The sequence below is a fragment of the Styela clava genome, chromosome 5 (assembly GCF_964204865.1).
Source record: "Styela clava chromosome 5, kaStyClav1.hap1.2, whole genome shotgun sequence".
Taxonomy (NCBI): Eukaryota; Metazoa; Chordata; class Ascidiacea; order Stolidobranchia; family Styelidae; genus Styela; species Styela clava.
The window spans coordinates 21,059,173-21,078,648 of NC_135254.1; the positions used below are offsets into that span (position 1 = coordinate 21,059,173).

The 19,476-nt window shown below is 33.6% G+C and overlaps 1 protein-coding gene across 5 annotated transcripts; it reads left to right on the top strand.

Moving 5' to 3' along the window:
• The first annotated feature begins 518 nt into the window (after positions 1-518).
• On the top strand, positions 519-16,167 carry LOC120345106 (uncharacterized). Of its 5 annotated transcripts, none has more exons than XM_039414500.2 (23): positions 524-1,020; positions 3,667-3,831; positions 4,774-4,926; positions 6,496-6,663; positions 6,990-7,067; positions 7,677-7,850; positions 9,981-10,043; positions 10,161-10,241; positions 10,483-10,647; positions 10,730-10,813; positions 11,240-11,443; positions 11,600-11,769; positions 11,887-12,040; positions 12,223-12,309; positions 12,448-12,623; positions 12,961-13,117; positions 13,277-13,384; positions 13,551-13,729; positions 13,821-13,974; positions 14,283-14,339; positions 14,413-14,588; positions 15,483-15,639; positions 15,867-16,167. In XM_039414500.2, the coding sequence occupies exons 1-23, from the start codon at positions 936-938 to the stop codon at positions 15,971-15,973; spliced, it is 3,102 nt and encodes a 1,033-aa protein (XP_039270434.2). In that variant the 5' UTR covers positions 524-935; the 3' UTR covers positions 15,974-16,167. The 5 variants fall into 5 exon arrangements, with proteins under 5 accessions (XP_039270435.2, XP_039270434.2, XP_039270433.2 ...); XM_039414499.2 differs by having other exon boundaries at positions 605-1,020; positions 4,771-4,926; XM_039414501.2 differs by lacking the exon at positions 10,730-10,813 and having other exon boundaries at positions 519-1,020; positions 4,771-4,926.
• The last annotated feature ends 3,309 nt before the right edge of the window (positions 16,168-19,476 follow it).

Below are 19,476 nucleotides of genomic sequence, written 5' to 3' on the forward strand. Positions count from 1 at the left end.
ACCGTTCATAATCATTTGAAATTCACTTCTACGTGCATCGTCATTCACGTCATTATGGTCAATCCTTGTTCGGTATATATGGTAAGTGTGTTACCTGTCCTAAGCTACGACCCTTCAATAACTTTATCTTTATCAAAGACTCAGGTTCAAAATTCAATAAGTTCATTGATGTAAACATAAAATAAGAAGCTAGAATATGATATTATACAAATCTATTGCAAAATGTTAGTCGTAAACCAATGTAAAATATAAACGCAGATGGTTATAAAAAGCAATCACTGATGAAATATGCCTGGGTCATGTCCTTATAAGATTAATGTCAATGAATATGCGAAATAATATATTTAAATATGAATATTACGACATTTAAAAACAGCTCGCACATGTACATATTTGTAACAAAAAAAAGTTAGGAACCATACGACGAATGTTATTTAGTGTAGCCATAAAGTATTACCATTGGAATAAACGAAAACAAATTTACGACAACTAAATATATATATATGTTTATTTAAGATATATGTCAGTGAATAATTTTCGAAGTTATTCTTAACACTATTTCATAAGATTTTGTGAAATTTTGATCAAAATCGAAATATGTTACTGAAAGATATCGATATGAAATCAATAATGAAATACGCTGATTATTTGGTTTCTGTGAGACTAACTACTTAACCTTCTTCTATGCTTTTGTGCCGGTGGATCCGTATGCATGTATTGCAAGGATGCTGTAGCAAGAGTAGAGATAAGAGATGGGAGCGTGACTCCCATAATTTTACACTGATTGTTCAAATATGCATGTAACTGCTTTTCGTGTTATGGTTGAACTATGTATGTCTGAAGAAATCTGACCTTGGTCAGACGAAACGTTACAGAAATATATTTGTGTTAGTGTTAGGTTTGCCATTACTTAGTCACTACATATCTGATTTAAAATGAAGATTGTACTAGTGATATTATGCATCACACTGCTGAAGAATGCAGCATCTCAAAGGAAGGACATAGAAGATGACATGAAAGGTCAGTTAAAATATAATTTCTTTAATTTGAAACATTTAGTTTTTGGTAGACTAATGAGTAATCATATTGTAACATATCTTGCTTATAACCTTAAAAAAAGTAAGAATTGGAAAAACTAAAAAGAAAACTCTATGTCGAGCTGGTCAAACTATTTCGCAATTTGGAAGTAAATCGTGATACAAATCCTTTTATTCGCAATTTCCAAATCAATTGTCCAGGGAACACGAACGATAATTCAACTCAGTCGCCTTTACGTTGAACTAGAGTCTAGACCAGAGTGGTCCAAACCCAGGCCCGCGGGCCACATGTGGCCCGCAGCGTAATTATCTATGGCCCGCGTCGCCTTTGCTGAAAGGCAATCAAAAATCGCATTTGGTGTTGTTTCGTCATAAAAATAATCAGAAAATCTTTTCGACATCTTGTTACATCACTAATGTCACTAAACTGACTAGTGACTTCACGGCTAGCTGAAGCAACTAGCGAAGTTGAATATTGTGCTTGGGTATTTCAAATTGTTCACTGGCTTTATATCTTTTTGATTGGGAATATATTTAACAGATATATATTAAATAAATATCAATGTTATGGCCTGAGAATATAATTCATTCCGGTGATTAATTGCAACCAGCCCAAAGTATTTCAAAAATGCTTCTTATATGTCAGAAAAATTAGTAATTTCTCACCTGTACCTTACATTTGGTAAAATGTGATAATCAATTAATCTGCAGTTATGGCAAATAAAAACTAAAACGGCATTTTGCTATCATGTGCGCAATGAGCATTTTCAAATTTTGAGGCATTTTGCTTTGAGAACCCCACCGATGTTCAAACGTACTTATATTTGCGGGAGCACATTCTCCGTTGTGAATAGTTCGAAATCTTATATTAAACATAGATATTTTGCATGTTTTAGCTTGATAAATGACAAATAATGATCAATTGTTTGCACAATAAAGTGTTTGTTGCCCTTTTTATCTATTTCTGACACTATTGTGGCCCGCGAACAATGCAAAAATAATTTTGTGGCCCGCGAAGGCGACAACCTTGGACCACCCTGGTCTAGACGATCAATTGTCTAATATTTATAAATATCAGATAGTCTCACACTTTGCTAATTCTGATCAAATGACATCAGAGTTCAACTCGATTTGTAAAATGGAAATTTGATTCAGAATACATGTTAGATTGAGTATGCCCATCGTAGCAACGACACATGTTATCAAAATCGTTGGAAAATCAAATAAATACATTTTGACCTGTTTTTATGTATTGCAACGTATGACGCGTTAATATTCACCATCGATATCCAATGCCGGATTTGTATTATTGCCAAATTACTTCCGATGTTAATTACAATTTTCGAAATGAAGCTCGAATTTATATAAGATAGGAAAAGTCATGGATATTTCGGAATACCGGTAAATGAAAACCTTGCTGCCGAGCATAATCTGCCTATTTGTACAACTGACATCAGAAATACAATCACAGTGCATTGCCTGTTTATGTTATTTGTTCTTCAATTATAAATATGTTTTATTGCCTCGTGAAATATGACTTTCTTGCTTTGAGCAGAGCATCACAGTCTGCTAATTTATGCAAGTCATAATGACAAATATGATGTCATACGTTTTCAAATTTCCCGAATTAAATAAATAAACATCATTTAATTAAATAACTAAAATATTAGATGCAAAATATTAGATTGGAATGTGGGCATTTTGACAAGATAATAAATAACTTTATTTCTCATTTTTACACTGGAATACTGGAAACTAAAATTGGAATAATTGACTTGCCTGATATGTACTTTAAAAGAACACACATTTCGAGCCAATTAAAAGCGTATCCGTCTTTATTTCCTCTGCCCGACAGTTAAAATAAATGACATGCACCTAAAACCACGAGACTGTTGGCGCCCGCGCGAAGCAAAATTAGGACGTGAAGGCGGTTGAAACATTTTTCTCTTTTCTCGATTAACAAAACCAGATTATACTGGACCCTCATAGATAGATCGCGTATCTGGATTTACGTCGTTGGAAATTTTTTAAATTTTGTACACCGATCACGACCTCTTTCATAGCTTCTTCTTCTCACTCATATCGACACCGGAGCAATCTCAAAACACTCTCTTACTCTAAAATTATTTCAACTCGAATTAACGCTGGTTCGTAACCATGGTTTGCTTCACAGCTGTACGTGTTTTTCGAAAACGCTCACGCATGTGTAAATAAATTAACAAGATGTTGAAAGAGGCGCGGCAGGACTGCACGATTATTAGGGTTCTTTTGACTATAGGCCATAAAACTCACATTATAAAAAGGACAACAAGGAATTGTAAACAGTAACATTCGACTTACTTGTACGCTTGTGTGTACATCTGCAACATTGAGAAAGTCAAGAAGAAGTTTTGAAATTTGAAGGACTAGTGATCATGGAGCATCGCTTCCAATCTTCTATGTCTCAAAAGCCTAATCTGTTTAATGTAACAATTGACAATGAAAATACTTACGAAAGTTTACTTTTGCGTGCGTTCACGTATTTCTCGCATGTAGATACATTTTGTTGAGAGACCAATACCAAATTGCCACCAAGGTCTGAAGCTCAAAATCCAGTCTTGATCAAAACCATAACTTTCTCATTTCGCAGATGAGAAGTACACTGCTTACGAGGATTGGTCTGAATGTACAGCATCGTGTGGGGGTGGAATCAGTTTCAGAGTAAAAGAATGCGTTGGGTTGACTGGGGAGAAGGATTGTGAGAAATCCGAAAGCAAAGCATGCAATACGCATTCCTGCGACGATGACAATACCGGTAAGTAGTTCGGCTGGGGCTTGAAAGATGAAACGTAGCTTTGTAAATACTTCCACTCAATACAATCGAAATATTACCTAAATACAAGAACCTACGGTGCCGTTCCATCTCCAACGCTCGCTTTATGAACCTGGTGACGACTACTAATCGTGCAACCTAGCCTAGTACTGTCATTATCCCATCGATTAGATTGTTTAGTGTTCAGCGCCGTTTCTGTCTAATCAGGTCTCCGACTATCTGCTGTACGTTTAGTTACCCATCTTGCAATTTCAAATTTTCCATCGCAAATATCTTTTGCTTTCATACAACTTGGGATAACACAACAGGGCCGGTAACGCTTTTAGTCAGCGCCACGTCAGAATGTCGTGTTGTCATTATTAATCATCTATTGCCATCTTGCAAGCCCCTTTATTTATCATCATTTAAACTCGGAAATCGGATGGTGGTAATTACTGGAGAAAGTATAATTAACACAGTCATGGCTTAAATGGATGATTCAAAAACTCGGGCCAAAACAAAATAAACCTTCCTATATTGTTCAGCTCTACTCTAACCTTGCTGGTTCTTTGTTACCCTGGTTAATGCTATGTTGCTTAGCTAGGGATGTAAGAACTACAGCAGTCTGTTTAGTTAAAATCTTTGGTTTATTACTTTAAAATGATAAATATATAACTAACTATAGTTTACTTTACTTAATTTGGAATATATAAATATTCAATTTAGTGCCATGCTCGCCAATAACCTCGACTAGGAGCGCAAAAATGGTGAATCCCATACTAGAATTGCAAAATGAAATGTGGGCTTTTAAATTCAATATTCTTTATTTGAAGATGAAAGACGACGTAGTACACTGGTGTAAGCAGTTTCACCGTATGCAATATGTGTAAACCGAGCGTTTCGGTGATTTTTCAAAATGTTTTGCAATCTTTTGAATTTCAGCAGGAACGTACTCAGAATGGTCGGAATGTACTGCTTCGTGTGGCGGAGGCATCAAATTCAGAACAAGAAATTGTAGGCAACAAACAAAAAAATCGACATGCGAGGAAAGTGAGAGCGTGTCTTGCAACGAGGAAAAATGTCCGGAGTTGACCAAAAGTGAGATATTATATTAGTCTGATTAAACATCTTATCGAATGTGAGACAGAAAGAGAGCATTGTCATGGACTATATTTTTGCAATTTCATCACCTTACGAATATTTATATCTAGACCAGTGGTTCCTAACCCGAGCAACCCAATTTTTTTTAAATTATATTTTGTAAAATCCCGCGACCCAAGGACATGCTCAAAAACTGAACGGCACATAGTACTTTTATGGCCGCAAACTCAATAACTCATATAAAACAATCATTTTTTACACAACATTTATTTCACCAGAAATTATTCCAAAGTGAGAAGACAATGCTTGTTTGCCATATACAGGCAAGTTTTTGAAATGGTGGTGTGACTTTTCTTAGCAAAATGAATACTGCCAAGTCTTTACGGATTAACTCTTCCCACATATTCAGTTACTATTGAGCAACACTTTAATACTATAAACAGACAATAACATTTATTATAAAATGAAATTAGGAACTTTTAGGTTTTTGTTAAAAAAAAAACATGGATGGATCGGCCCATGCATTGAAAAACACTGAGACTAGACCCGTAGAGTAAAAATATAAGAAAATATATGTTGTGGCATTTTAGTCTGGCGATGATCAGCCCTTATATTGTACCATTGGGTGTAAATAACAAGCTACACCAGCATAAATAACTTTGGGATTATCTAGAGCCGTGTTTCACGATCGGTACCGGTCCGCGAAGTTTTTTTTGCCGGTTCGCGAGTAATCATATACTTCCCAGGTTCCGATCCGTCGCCAAAGCTTTTTATTAATTCTATCAATTGTCCGAAATATAAAAACCTACTCATGCGTTTAAGTACACATCGCCCGGCATTAAAGTGTACAATGTTATATAAGCATTAGCGTGTTCAGACAACAATATGAAGAAAGAATATTAGTTGTTCCAAAATTTATATCACCACTAAATACGGCTTGAAATTTGAATCGAAAAATTATTGTTGATTTATCGTTATTTTCATCTAACTTTTAAATGTCCGACCGAAATTCATGTATGGTAGCAGGAACTCGAATTTTTATTTATTTACTTGTAAATTATTTAAGAAGTATTTAGTACTTTTAGAATTACGATGTTTTCGTTGAAGCATGCTTGACCTGTACCAAAACATTGAAGTATGGTACTCAAACAATAAGTAGACCTTGACTTGGAATAATGTCGGCAACACTAAGCGATTAGAAACAAGATAAAAAATGTATTGTGTTAGACATCGATAAGACATCAGATGTTTGGGATGCATACCAACTGCGTCTTCACATTTGGGGTTGTTTTCCGGCGTTTTTGCTACTGTTAGGTTGGTCAACAGTTTCTGTCTGATATTATAGATATTTAGTAATTACCCATATATACGTAAAAAACTTGTTATCTTTTTTTGTTCTGATTAATTGAATCCGGAGTTGTATGTGCATGGAGATGGTTAAAACTTTGAAATCCATGCCAAGACATTTATTTGAAAAGAAGGTGAAGCCAACTTATCATAACAATGCAATTTGCTTTATTGTTCCTGCATAATCCCATTTACTTTTATTTTTGTGTTCATTTGCAGAGAAAATGAAAGAATATGTCGACTATTCGGAATGGTCAGAATGTACAGTCACATGTGGTGGAGGATTCAGTTTTCGAGTTCGTGAATGCACAGAGCTGAATGGGGATCCAGGCTGTGAAAAGTCAGAGAGAAAACCTTGTAATGAAATTCCATGTGATGGAGTTGTAGGTTCGTTGTTTTATCATCAACGTAAACGAGTTTAATTCAGCTTATTTCATTTTAATATAATGTTCAGGCTGTTCGTCAAGACACATCGTGCAGCATGATATGTGGAAAATTTAACTAGACATAAAATCTTGTTTGAAATGATTCTCAGGTTATATGTTGAGAGACATACAGAAACAATCTCAGGTTCATGACTTCTTGTTCAATATATTGAAACTTACGAAATGATGGGAATTAATTTACCAATTGCAAACTAAAAATTGAAACAGGAACTATGTAAATCAACTACCTATTGCTACAAGTAATTATAATATATATTCTATTCGAAGCTGAAGAACTAAACTTAGGAGGTAAAATGGAAGATCGCAAAGAGTCATTGAAAGATGTCAAAAAAATTAACCAAGCAGGTGAACATAGAGCATTGATAATTTTTGACCTTTTTATCATACCCACTCTACAATCTAAATTCAATCGAATTTTTAATGAAAACGAACACATAATGTGGCATTTTGTTATGTACAAAACAACATTATGCGTTCCGAACTTTATCATTACAAATTTGAAGATTCGGAATCGACTGTTTTCTTTTACCTGTAAGCAGGTATATACATGTAAAACCTTAGCAATGAACAATAATAAAAACTTTTCTGGTGGTGTCGTTATATTTATTTTGGTGTCGCAATTAGTCTTGCTATTATCTGTCTATTCACTTTTATGATTTATTTTAGCGCGCTCGCCATATTGATGCTAAATACTGCCTCCTTGGCTGCTGTCGTGTTGTCGCAGTCTCCTTAACAGACAGACCACTTGAAGATATCAAGCTGTATCTATGAACACGATTTACTATTTTTAAGCTAACAATATTTCTAAATATAATATAAGGAGTATTGATATCATGCTTAAGATTATTTACATATCCTAAATTTGTACTTTTACCGCTCATTCTAATCATGAATGAGAATAGAATTAGGTGAATATTTCATGTGTTGACTTAACTAATGATATCATACTTTTAGGCAAAATGAAAGAATACGTGAATTATTCAGAATGGTCAGAATGTACTGTTACCTGCGGAGGAGGGTTCAGTTTCAGAGTTCTTGAATGTATAGGGTTGACTGGTGACGTTGATTGCGAAAAGTCAGAAAGAAAACCTTGTAATGAACAACTTTGCCCCGAAGAAACGAATGTCGGTAAGACGATGATTTAATGGCAAGTGGTATAATATATAATATACCCAATATTTGTTTGGTAATCGAGAGCTCTTACTATTTTTGTTGTTTTTGGATTTCAATCTAACTTCGAGGGATATAGTGAATTACAGCAAGCAAATGTTAACTTGTCTGCGAGTCGATACTATTTGATGATATCCCATCAGAAAAAATATATTGCGACCTCCTAATATCGGTCTTAGTGTTTCTAAGAATATCGAATATCGCGCAAACATCCTCGCGTCGCAGATCAAGTTTTGATTGAAAACATTTTACAAATATTTTTTTGTTTTATCGTAATTGAAGATAATCGTGTGCTGCACGACAATAAATTACAGCCGACATGAAAGGATATAAATCAGCGCCGACATGAAATACTTATGACACGTCAGGGACCTTTCGATTGAAAATATTTCACATATTTCATCAGTCAAGATAGTCTGTGGGGCCACGGCAATAATCCTGAAAGCGCCTTAATCGTTTTTCATTCTAAGTTTCGATCGTGACCGAGCATAACGGGAAATTTTTGCATTTCTTGCAATTTACAGCGGATAAAATGTTCAGTTTCTATCGCAGATTTTATCGTTATCCGGTTTCGTTGATGATTAGATTATATAGTTTAGTTTAAAGGTATTAATTTATAAGCAAATATAAAAACATAACAGCCGACGAAGAAGATTTAAATCAGCGCCGACTTGAAGAATAATACACGATTTTCGGTTCATATATACACTCCTTCATTGGCAGATGGGAATTTGGGGAGCGGATTCACCATTTGCTTATGACGGTAATGCGTATTAACATAATATGCAATTTTTTTCATAAACGTTATAATTTCGTGAAAAATAGAACAAAACATCGCGGTTAAAATATACTCGATCTTTGTGCCTGGCCTATTGCAGTAACATATTTCCCAGTGAAATACTGCATATTAGACTATTTTTATTGTCTTAAATCATCTAGATTTTATTCTTTATTTTTTTTTCTCTGATTCTGTAAACATTTATTTTGTTATATTGTCGGTATATATATAGTCTATCGACTATTAAAATTAGCATATTATATATATATATATATATGTATGTGCTGTGGTATTTCAATGACTAGTAGTTGTAGTACTAACAACAATACCTGACGCAGTTTACCAAATCAAGATTTATTTTTTTTATCATTTTCTGGTGGGTGGCTTAGTCATATTAAGTATTTTACCCCAAACAAGTCCCTGTATGAGCACCCACTGGTTTGCATGAGCCAGATTTATTTCTGGATCGACCCAAACGTTTCTCTTATCCTAAAAATTACACATGATTGAACTAGGAATCTCATCTTCTTTTTAGTCACACTCCAGCAGCATTTAACAAATGATCAGTTTGTGGTGTTCCGGTCGGTGACAACTGTTAATAGCAGTGCTATTAATAGCAGTGTAAGCTGGAAAACATACAAATTAAATTGATAGAATTGACATACACGAGTTCAGGATGATATCACCAGACAGATTAGTAATGTTTAGCATGCAACACTGTATTGTTGCGTAATAATTTGAAATGACTAAAAATTTGAATGCTGGTTCAAGACACTAAAGACTAAACCATAAATAGGAATTCACGTTTACCTGATATCACTTTCTTGGTAAATTTACCAATTTGTACTGCAAGACTGTATGTTTTAAAACATTTCACTGGACGCTTAGATGCCTTTTTTACTATGCTTGCCAAGATACACCACAATTCATGAGTATAAGTACTGTTATGTTTATCACGTTTATCTTTTCCTAGAAACAAGAAAACCACTAATTTCAATCATATCACACATGTAATTTATATTCCTATGTCATCGGATATTAGAAAAGTGAGAAATATTGATATGGGGGATTTTAGAATGTATTCGGAATTCCATATTCGAATTTTTTTTTTAGAAAATATTCTGAATAGTCCAGTGTTCGGTTATGGTCATCCCTGTAATATAGTAATAAATGAATATTTAATGCTCAAACTTTGAAGTACACGATTTTTGGTAAAATAATACGACAGTTAAATATATTGTCTGGGATATTTAAATAAGCACAACCCGATTCCAATATAACGCCACTACCAATTCTTTTTACTTAATCAGAAAATGAAGACGTGATCAACACAATTGCAAAAGAAAATACCAAACCTGGAAAGAAGTCGTCAGGTACTCATTTTGTATATTTTTTTATCATTTAAAAACTTCTAGTTTATGTGAAGAAAAAAAAAACAGAAAACGTTGGAATATCTATAACAACAATATTTTTAAAATGAACTTTAACAGGCCATGCACGAAGTTTAAGTATTGATACATTGCAAGTTCCTGAAGAAGTAATCTCAAAAGAATTAACTATTCCTACGGAAGGTGGGTCAAATTTTAGAAGCAATATTGGTAGTATTCAACAAAGGTATATCTCAACTACTTCAAACACTACCGCAGTTAGCCTACCTCAGTTATATCGTTGATTAGTTTAAATTTACTCCACTATTCATATGAATCACCGTATTTACGGTCAAAATATATAAGCTGCTTGCATTTTCAAAAAGCATTTATATTATAAGTTATAAGAAATTGTTTTAAAAGCAAAAAATTTGCGTCAACTCAGAAAACGAAAAGAAATACGTTGACTATTCCGAGTGGTCAGAATGCACGGTTACTTGCGGAGGAGGTTTGAGTTTCAGAACTCGAGAATGTAGCGATTTATCGGGAGATGAAGATTGTGAAAAGTCAGAAAGTAAACCATGCAACGAAGAGCTATGCGAAACTCATAGTAAGCACCATTATGTATTGAAAAACTTTTTACCGTGTGTCATCAATATTAATTTTTAAAAATATTTTCTATTACTTTTAAGTTGGTCCAAAATTTCTTATATTCACCACTATGCCTCCAACCTCCAATAACAACACTGACTCAGTCAAAGAAATCGGCGCACCGGGTATGTGTAAGCTATTGTTGATTAAAATAGAGAACTTTGTGGAAATTATTTGCTACAGTCTGAAGTCCATACCGAGACTAAAAAGCCCAGTCTGTGATTAAAGTTTGATTTACAATGAATGAAAATCATAATAAACATTGAAACCGTACAAAAAATACATTTAGTATTAAATTTTGTAAACTTATGTTTTTAAATTATGTTTTATGTTGGACTTGTTACATTTTAGGTTATTTTTTGATTCTTTTAGCTGAGGATTATCGTTTGTAGGTGTAGGGTATATGTTAAATAATATTGTCATCGATTACTAGCAGTATTTAGTCATACGCAACTGCTTTTATTAATTACTACACGTTCTGTACCTATAACAGACCACGAAAGAATATGGTGTTTTGATAATGTTTCAAACTATATTGATACCTCATACAGAACAAATTCAACTACTTGACATTGTGGAAGGAGAAGTAGGAGGACGTGAAATACCAATTTTAACAAGACCTCCTACAAGCACTACAACACTGCGATTAACAACGAAATTGACTACCGCAAGAACAATACCAATTAGTGAACCAGCACAGACAACTGAAACCACTAAATCAATGGTGACGACACGCAGGCCAAAAGTTACGACTGGTATGTCAGTAAAAAGTTTCAATTTATTGTGAAAAATTTAATCGGTTTTAATGTACACTGATAACTACAACAGATTAGATTCAGATTTGTGAAAGCCATGATAATCGGGAGTTATTTTATTTAGTCTGTATTCTAATTTAGTTATATTTAATACAGGGTGCAGAGAAGTTATACAAGCTGGAAAGAGAGCAATGCAGTTTGTTCCACAAAATCTTCGAAGAAAAAACAAATTTAATTGTGAATGGATATTCAAGGCTCCTCGGGGTAAACAAGTGATGGCTGAAATACGTTATTCAAACATTGAAAATTGCTGCGATGAATTTAAGGTAAGAAGTAATATTATGCCGGGTATGCAAATAAATTATTGGATGGTTTATAAAATATAGAGATTTATTTTAAACAGGTTACATTGTTTTGTAATTAATATTTGTATACATTCGCAGGTATACGACGGAGCAAAAAATTTGAAAATGGTAACGGGAAAGAGTTCGTTCAACAATAGATATCGAACGAAATCTGGTCGATTACGACTGACCTTTAAAACACCGGGGGCGACTGGATTCCGTAACTTTAGAGTTTTCTACGTTCAATACCCAGGTTTGTAAAAAATGCTATTTTGTTGAAATGAAAAAAACACACACATGCATGCGAACCCTACTTTTTACACCACTCCACAACCACAAGCTTAATTAATCGCTTGATCAAATCATGCTAAATTAAAATGTTTTGCATTAAAAATGATGAAAAACGACTTTTTATATCCAGTATGTTTACTTTAGTTTCCGATAGTCCTAACCCAACACCACGGCCTACGACAACACAACTTTCTACAACGACGTCAGAAATTACTACTAGGGCAGTAACAGGTAAGTGTATACACTGTATCATAACATAAATTCGATTGAACACGATTATTTCATTAAAGAAAGTGCAACAAGGGTATACAAGTTACTGAAATGAAATCAACGCAGGTATTTATTCAAAAAAAAAAAATGTTATTTCAGCTAACTTATGTCATTCAACCGTCTTTGGTGGAGAGGAAATCAAAACTATCGATAGCAATGACCTGGACAGGTACAACGATCAAGAATGCGTATGGAAAATAAAATCGGGGAATGGCGGGAGAGTGAAAACTCGAATTATCTATTATAGTACATCACCTTGCTGCTCATTTATGGAGGTAAAAATTATTTCTGTACTTGAGCTGTCCTCACTACCCTGGACTCAGCATATTTTAACTAAACCGACCACATTTTGTTCGAGTAGATTTTCGTGCTTTAATTAAATAAATACCGTAATTCAAGTCAAAAAATGCCATAAGGAGTTTGCCGATAGCTTCATGACTGGCCGTTCTAAGTACTATTTGATAAATTGCAGTATCCTTCAAACACCATGATCGATAAATTGTATAAAATCATAGAAAGAACTTGGTAATTTTTTTTTTAATAAGCATAAGTTTTTCTCATTATATTGCTATCATTATCACTATGCTTAATTATATTTAAATTCTGAAAAAGGTTTACGACGGAGAAAAGTTGTTGAAACGATACAGTGGTAACATGTACAATCGTGGGGAAGATTTTGAGTCAAGTACCGGCACTTTAAGCATTATCTACAAACATGCTCCCAACGAAGGGAAATCTAGAGTGAGGGTCTTCTATCGTACGTTTGCAGGTAATAAAAACATGTATTCAACAGCAAATCCATGTTAAATGAATTCAGATAAGATATGTTCACCCAATGTATATATATATATATCACATACAAATAGAGAACTCGGTGCTATTAATATTCAATATTTAATTTCCAACGTAAGTCTGTTATATACCCCAGGAAACGTGATGAGTTCATCTTCTGGGGAAAATCAGGGACGCCAAACTTCAGATCATACAGAACAAGCAAGCAAACATACTTCACCGACATCAAGGCCAGAGAAAGCAGGTAATAAAAACAATGGAGGTAGTTTATACGACTTTATACAAATAACGGTCTCGATAATATAAGAAAATTTGATCAGAAATGAAATAAAATAATCAAATGCAATAGTTTTACATAAGATTAGTCAAAAAAAAAATTATACCTCGGCTAACTATTGCTATTATTTAAGGTTCTATTGAATGTGGTGGTTTATACCGCGCAAAGAAAGAAGTGAAAATGATAGTTGGACCACATTTTCAAGAAGGGAAAGCCTACGATTGTGAATGGAAAATTCGTGCACCACAAGGAAGCACCATAAAAACCATGATTTATTTTTATAACACCGTTGATAATGGAGACTCTCTACAAGTTTGTATTTTTAAGAAATCTTATCCTAAACTAACCTGTGTGAACTTTTCACTAATCTAATGCATTTATAAAAATTTAAATATACCTACAGGTACTTGATAATAGAAGGATGCTTGCAAAAATCAGTGGTAAAATATACCGAGAAAACGAATATGTAACAGCTACAAATATTCTGAAACTAAGATACGTAAGTCAAGGAGGAAATGGTGCCAGGAGATTTAGAGCTGTGTTTAAGCTGAATGAAGGTAGGAGTTCTATTACATTGACGAAAGTCTATAAAAATTCCGTGAAAAGTACTGTACGTCACTATCTGTCAGGCAAAAACTAAAATTTATTGAAGCGTATTATATTCGATGAACCGTCCCTTATTGAAAATACAGCAGTAATTCAAATTCTAAGTTGCTATATGGCTTTCTTCAGAACTTGATAAAAAATCGTCATTAATAAAAAAGTAGTAATAATTGTTTCGCATAAATAGTTCTAGATAAACCTATAAGTTTTGATGTGCTCGTGATATACCCTTGACGTCATCAGTAATTTTGATATATTTCAGAGCGAAATATTCCTGTAGTAACAACACGGCCATCTATCCACCAGAGGAGAATAAAATGTAAGTTTTTTTACATGTTCTCAACATGAACAGATTAATTTAATATTAGTACAAATTTCCTGATTATTTTTAGCACCCGAATGCGGAAATGTTTTGGTTGCAACCAACTACGTTAGACAAATGAAGTCTCCTCATTTTATGGCTGGACAATCGTATGATTGTGAGTGGAAAATAGTGGCGCCAGTCGGTCGTCGTCTCCAAGTTCAGTTAGAATATTGTAATGACGTCCAATGCTGTGATACAATGAAGGTAATGAGGCTCCAGTATATATATATATATATTGCAAAACCTATTACGAAATTAAAATTGGCTGCGTCAGGTCAGACTATATTCGTCACAGTAAACTATGTTTTTCCTACTGTCTTGTGTAACTGCTATTTCGTTTCGTTGGCGAATTACTTCACTATTAAAGATATTTATATAGATAATATACGTTGAGTTTTCGGAATTCAATTTCTGACGACAACCGGGTTAAACTGGATCTACTCATAATCAACATGTGAAAATCAATAACGTATATTAAACAATGTGTGACAAATTGTGTATTCAGAAAAGGCCAAATAATATAGTCAAGTACGCAAGGCGTGAACTTCTGAACAACCTTCATCCTATGAACATAATCTGTGATATTGTATTTCCAGCCACAATTAGAAGGCGGCATAAATGTCGCAATGGAATAAATATGTATCATATTACGTACATTTTTCAACATACTTACCTGTATCAATTTTATGCAAATTGTCTCACATCACATCTAATAAAGAATGATATTTTGAAACCATCAGCAAGATAAAAACCTTGATAAAACTGTTATTTGCGGGAACTAGTTTCTTTGTTATGCTGTGGTATGAACTGCGAACAAAAAACTTCAAATTCACATTATTTGCACATTTTCAAGTGTGTATTTATTCTACATGATACTAATACATCATTAGTATAACTCAATTTAACCTTTGTTAGCTTAGTTGATTTAATTAGCAATTGATATAGATCATCAACCTATTTTGAATTGGGCTATTGCAGATTTCGTCCAACTTCATGCCTTCAATCCACAATGTTTCACACAACACTTAGTGTTGGATATTTATATATATATATGGATTGGATATTCATATATCATTTAAATTCTATCTTACAATGAAGGTGAAAGAAGGAAATGTATTAATTGATGAAATAACGAAGGATACATTTTCGCACACAAAATACTTTACAAAATCAGATAGTTTGACTTTGCATTTTACAAGTGAAGGGGGTGATGGATTGAGACATTTCACAATATTTTACAAAGTTGAACCAGAAGGTTTGTAATTATGTTAGTTTATAGAATGGTAATATGTTTCATGTTATATCTTTTGTTAAATAAAAATCACTTAATTCATCTTAATGCCCCAGGTATTGTTTCATCAGTTAGTCGCCTGGATCGATTGATTCTAATCTTTATTAGATCTATAATAATAAGTTTGAGTCTAGAACTTTCATATTTTTTTCACAAAGCGATTATAGTTGCTTCCAATATCGATTTTACAGAAATGAAATTATCTTTTCCATCGAGGGAACATCAGATCAATCGAATTCAAAACCGTCGCCAACGTCGTCAACGACAACCTCATATCCATAGACATAATGGTTGGTGATAAGCAAACATGAGGAAAACTTTTGCAGGATTTTTTCCATGATGGTTATTTTTTTAAATTTTTAATAAACATTTGGGATTAGAAATTGATGTATTACTAATTCACTACGAACTACTATTTTTTATTATACCTCCGAATAACCTCGTTTCGTTTAAAATAGTTTACCAAATGGAAATAAAAATGCGTGGAATTTATAGTAAGCAATATATTTTGTGTACATTTATGGACTTGTGTGTAATAGACGTGTATGCAATCTGAAATACAATCATTCCAGATTCTGTTTCAAATTTGAGGACGAGAAACAATGGGTTGAGGCAGCGCGCCGCGAGAATTAACAGCATTGTTAAACATAACTGAAATATGATTGAATATTTTTTGCCTTTTATTCACGATGCTCAATAAATGTTGTCTGGGCCAACGTTACATTATATATCAATAAAAAAATAATATTTTTCATCTGTCAAATAAAATAGCCAAAGGCATGTGTTTTTGCAATGTCGTGGGCCACGTCTATAGGAACACTCAGGAGCTCAAATGTAAGTTATCATCATATCGAATTTCGTGAAGTATTTTGTCAAGTTTTGTATGTGAGATAAACAAAGAATAAACATTTTACAGCATATTTGAATTGAACCACAACCGATAATATTTATGATTTTTCCAATCAAACAAAATCATTTATATTGAACAATAAGCATGTGATTTATTTTGCGAATTGAATCCTTACTATTTATCAGTATTCATTTTTCAAAGCATGCGTTCAAAATTTTTTATAGTTGGATGATGGTAATTTCCTAAGGCTTCGGACGGCGTATTTTTTGTCGGGTTGGTCACTTGTTAGTAATACAAAACAATTAATTGACCTTTTCCGAACCTAAAATAAACTAGGCTATAAACATTCGCGTTCGCCCAATTAAAGAGTAATATAAACTCAAGACAGAAATTGGTCGAAAATAGAAGAACAAGCTTGTGAACTATTATCGACCCGAAATAACTTCCGAATACTTATAAAAGCATACGTCAGCTATTGGGACGATTGATTTCGTAGTGAAATACTTTTTCTATGAAATCGAGGTAATTTTTTACATAAAAATTTACGTTTGACATCATTTAAACCTTGCAAATTGGAACGCAATGTGACTGAACTCGATGTAGCCTGTCCCCAAATATAAGATGGAAACTCCGCTAGGTCAAAGTGTATTCCTTAGTTCATGTAACTTTATCGGCAATTCTTATTTGCAACATACATGCAGCTTTTACTGTACGTATACTCTGAAGAAATGCGATCTGCTAATCTGTTAACATAAGCAGAAAAAAAAATAGCAAAATTAAATGTAATGTAAATGATCAACAAATACAACCAATAATTGAAAACTCGTACTCGTTTGTTCACATACTCACATTGAATCAACCCACAACGTGGTATAATAAACAACAAGCATGATTGAAGGGCAATTTCAAATATTTAAAACGTGTTTTCACAGCTTTTGTGCAATTATTCAAGATATGAACTTTTGACTTTATCAAATAAAAGGGTGCTGGGCGTTACCGTTTCACTTATATTGCATTGTTTACGATACTGTATTCAAACAAATAGCATACACCTTGTTTAGTTTCCTTATGATTGATTATAATTAATAGTATTTGTGGACAGTTTAAATTACAGTAATGCAGCAAAATAGATGTAGAAATGCTAAAGACAATTTGTCTACAAACTAAAAATGATGCATTTATCTTAATAAAGATCGGCTTTTTATATTTTTAATTACTGAACCAATTATAAACCTGTAATATTGTCAGCCACTCATTATAACCTATGGCTTTACAATGTTCCGTATGAGATTATTAAAATATATATTTGCAATCAAAGTAGTCCATTTTACTTGGTCATGTGAACTGTTGACGGAAGTCTGTGACCAATCGGGCACATTATTGGCGTGTTTTGAACAAAGAACAATATATTATTAAGAATGGGGAATTTCATCGTGAAGATTAGCAAAATAAAAACGCCTACTTAAATATCTAATCAGATAAAAACACCTTGTTCGGAGGTTACGAACCTTAATTTTCGCGAATAACGTGGGAGTATATTAAGTTGAACGTAGTGTGACAGATAAACTAAATATTGCACGAATGAACGCAACCAAATTACGCAACCTTGCAGCAATTAAACACACTGAATACTGAGTTCATCATAAAATAAATCTGTCTGAAAGATCATTGTATATATTTTTTCGGCACGAGGATAAGAATGATGTACAATATCTCAATCTTCTTGTATATTTTGACGGAGAGATTGATTCGAAATTGCAACTAATTTTTACTAAATTTTGTAATTTTGAACATTTTTTTAAAATAAAGTGTTCTGACGTGATAAAATCAAATATTTCCGCCCACCCTTTTTTTTCTGCAAAATTGAAAAATGGGAAATGCCTGTTTCTTTGTGTTATTCGATACAATCGACAAATGAATTGGGTGTTTTTCCAAAATATTTTCGTGGGCTACATGTTTACCATTTACCTATGTGTTCATAATCTAAAAATCCAATTTTGCAGATGAAAACGATTTGATTACACTAAGGTAGGGACAATAAAACAAAAATGCATGAGCCAAAAATTGACCCTGAATTTATTATTGCCTCCACGCCGATTTATGTGGTAACAAGTGCTGCTGTACGGCGATTGTTTTGTAATAAGTAGCGTCAGTTCTATGTTATTTACTTGATGAATGTCCCATCGTTGGTTGTAATTTAAAGTTACCGTAAGTTAATTTTGATTTTTAGAATTTAAAAATGTCTGGGAAACGGATGGAAGATTGCGACGAAGGTCGATGATTCCAAAGTGCTTGGAGAAAAAAAAATTCTTTCTTGTGCATTCCAAAACCAGTTATTTGATATGCCAAGTCAGCATCGCAACTATTAAGGGATTTAATGTTAAACGTCATTACGGAACGTGTCATTGCAAATACGAAAATCGACCCGGTGCTGCGCATATTACAAAAAGGTCACATACACGTCTCATTGTGGCAGGCTTTTAACACAGCAATAGGAGGTGCAAGTGGGCGATAATTTGAATTTGAAGTTTATTGTGGCGATTGTTCGTAGGCGAAAATAATGCGACGCACACGCTACCGGAAATGTGTATATTCGACCCGCAAATACATAAAGTTTGCTGACCCATGCACTAAGGTTCAAAGTTTGATGAATTTCGTAGCCTGAGAACTTATGACATGTAACTAAATTGACTGGTGACTGGTGATTTTCAAGTGAGTGGAGTATCCCATGATCAACGCCGGGTTGTTTTGCTGTAGAATATATTTGAAATACATTTCACTCGAAGTGTTAACTACAACGAACATTGTCCCTGAGATATTGAAACCATTACTTGGTCAGGTAAAATCTTTGACTGCAATGGTTGTTATCTTCATAGTTCGGCATATCCCACATGTTTTAACAAGTTTTACATGAGGTCAGGAGCCCATAAATACGATCCGTACTTTTAGCC

What these genes read in the sequence shown, in the direction of transcription:
- LOC120345106 (XM_039414499.2), top strand. Translation starts at nt 936, where the DNA reads ATGAAGATTGTACTAGTGATATTATGCATCACACTGCTGAAGAATGCA. An exon ending in CTGCGACGATGACAATACCG is followed by an intron (nt 3,832 to 4,770) that starts GTAAGTAGTTCG and finishes TTTGAATTTCAG; the next exon opens with CAGGAACGTACTCAGAATGG. An exon ending in TTACAAAGTTGAACCAGAAG is followed by an intron (nt 15,640 to 15,866) that starts GTTTGTAATTAT and finishes TCGATTTTACAG; the next exon opens with AAATGAAATTATCTTTTCCA.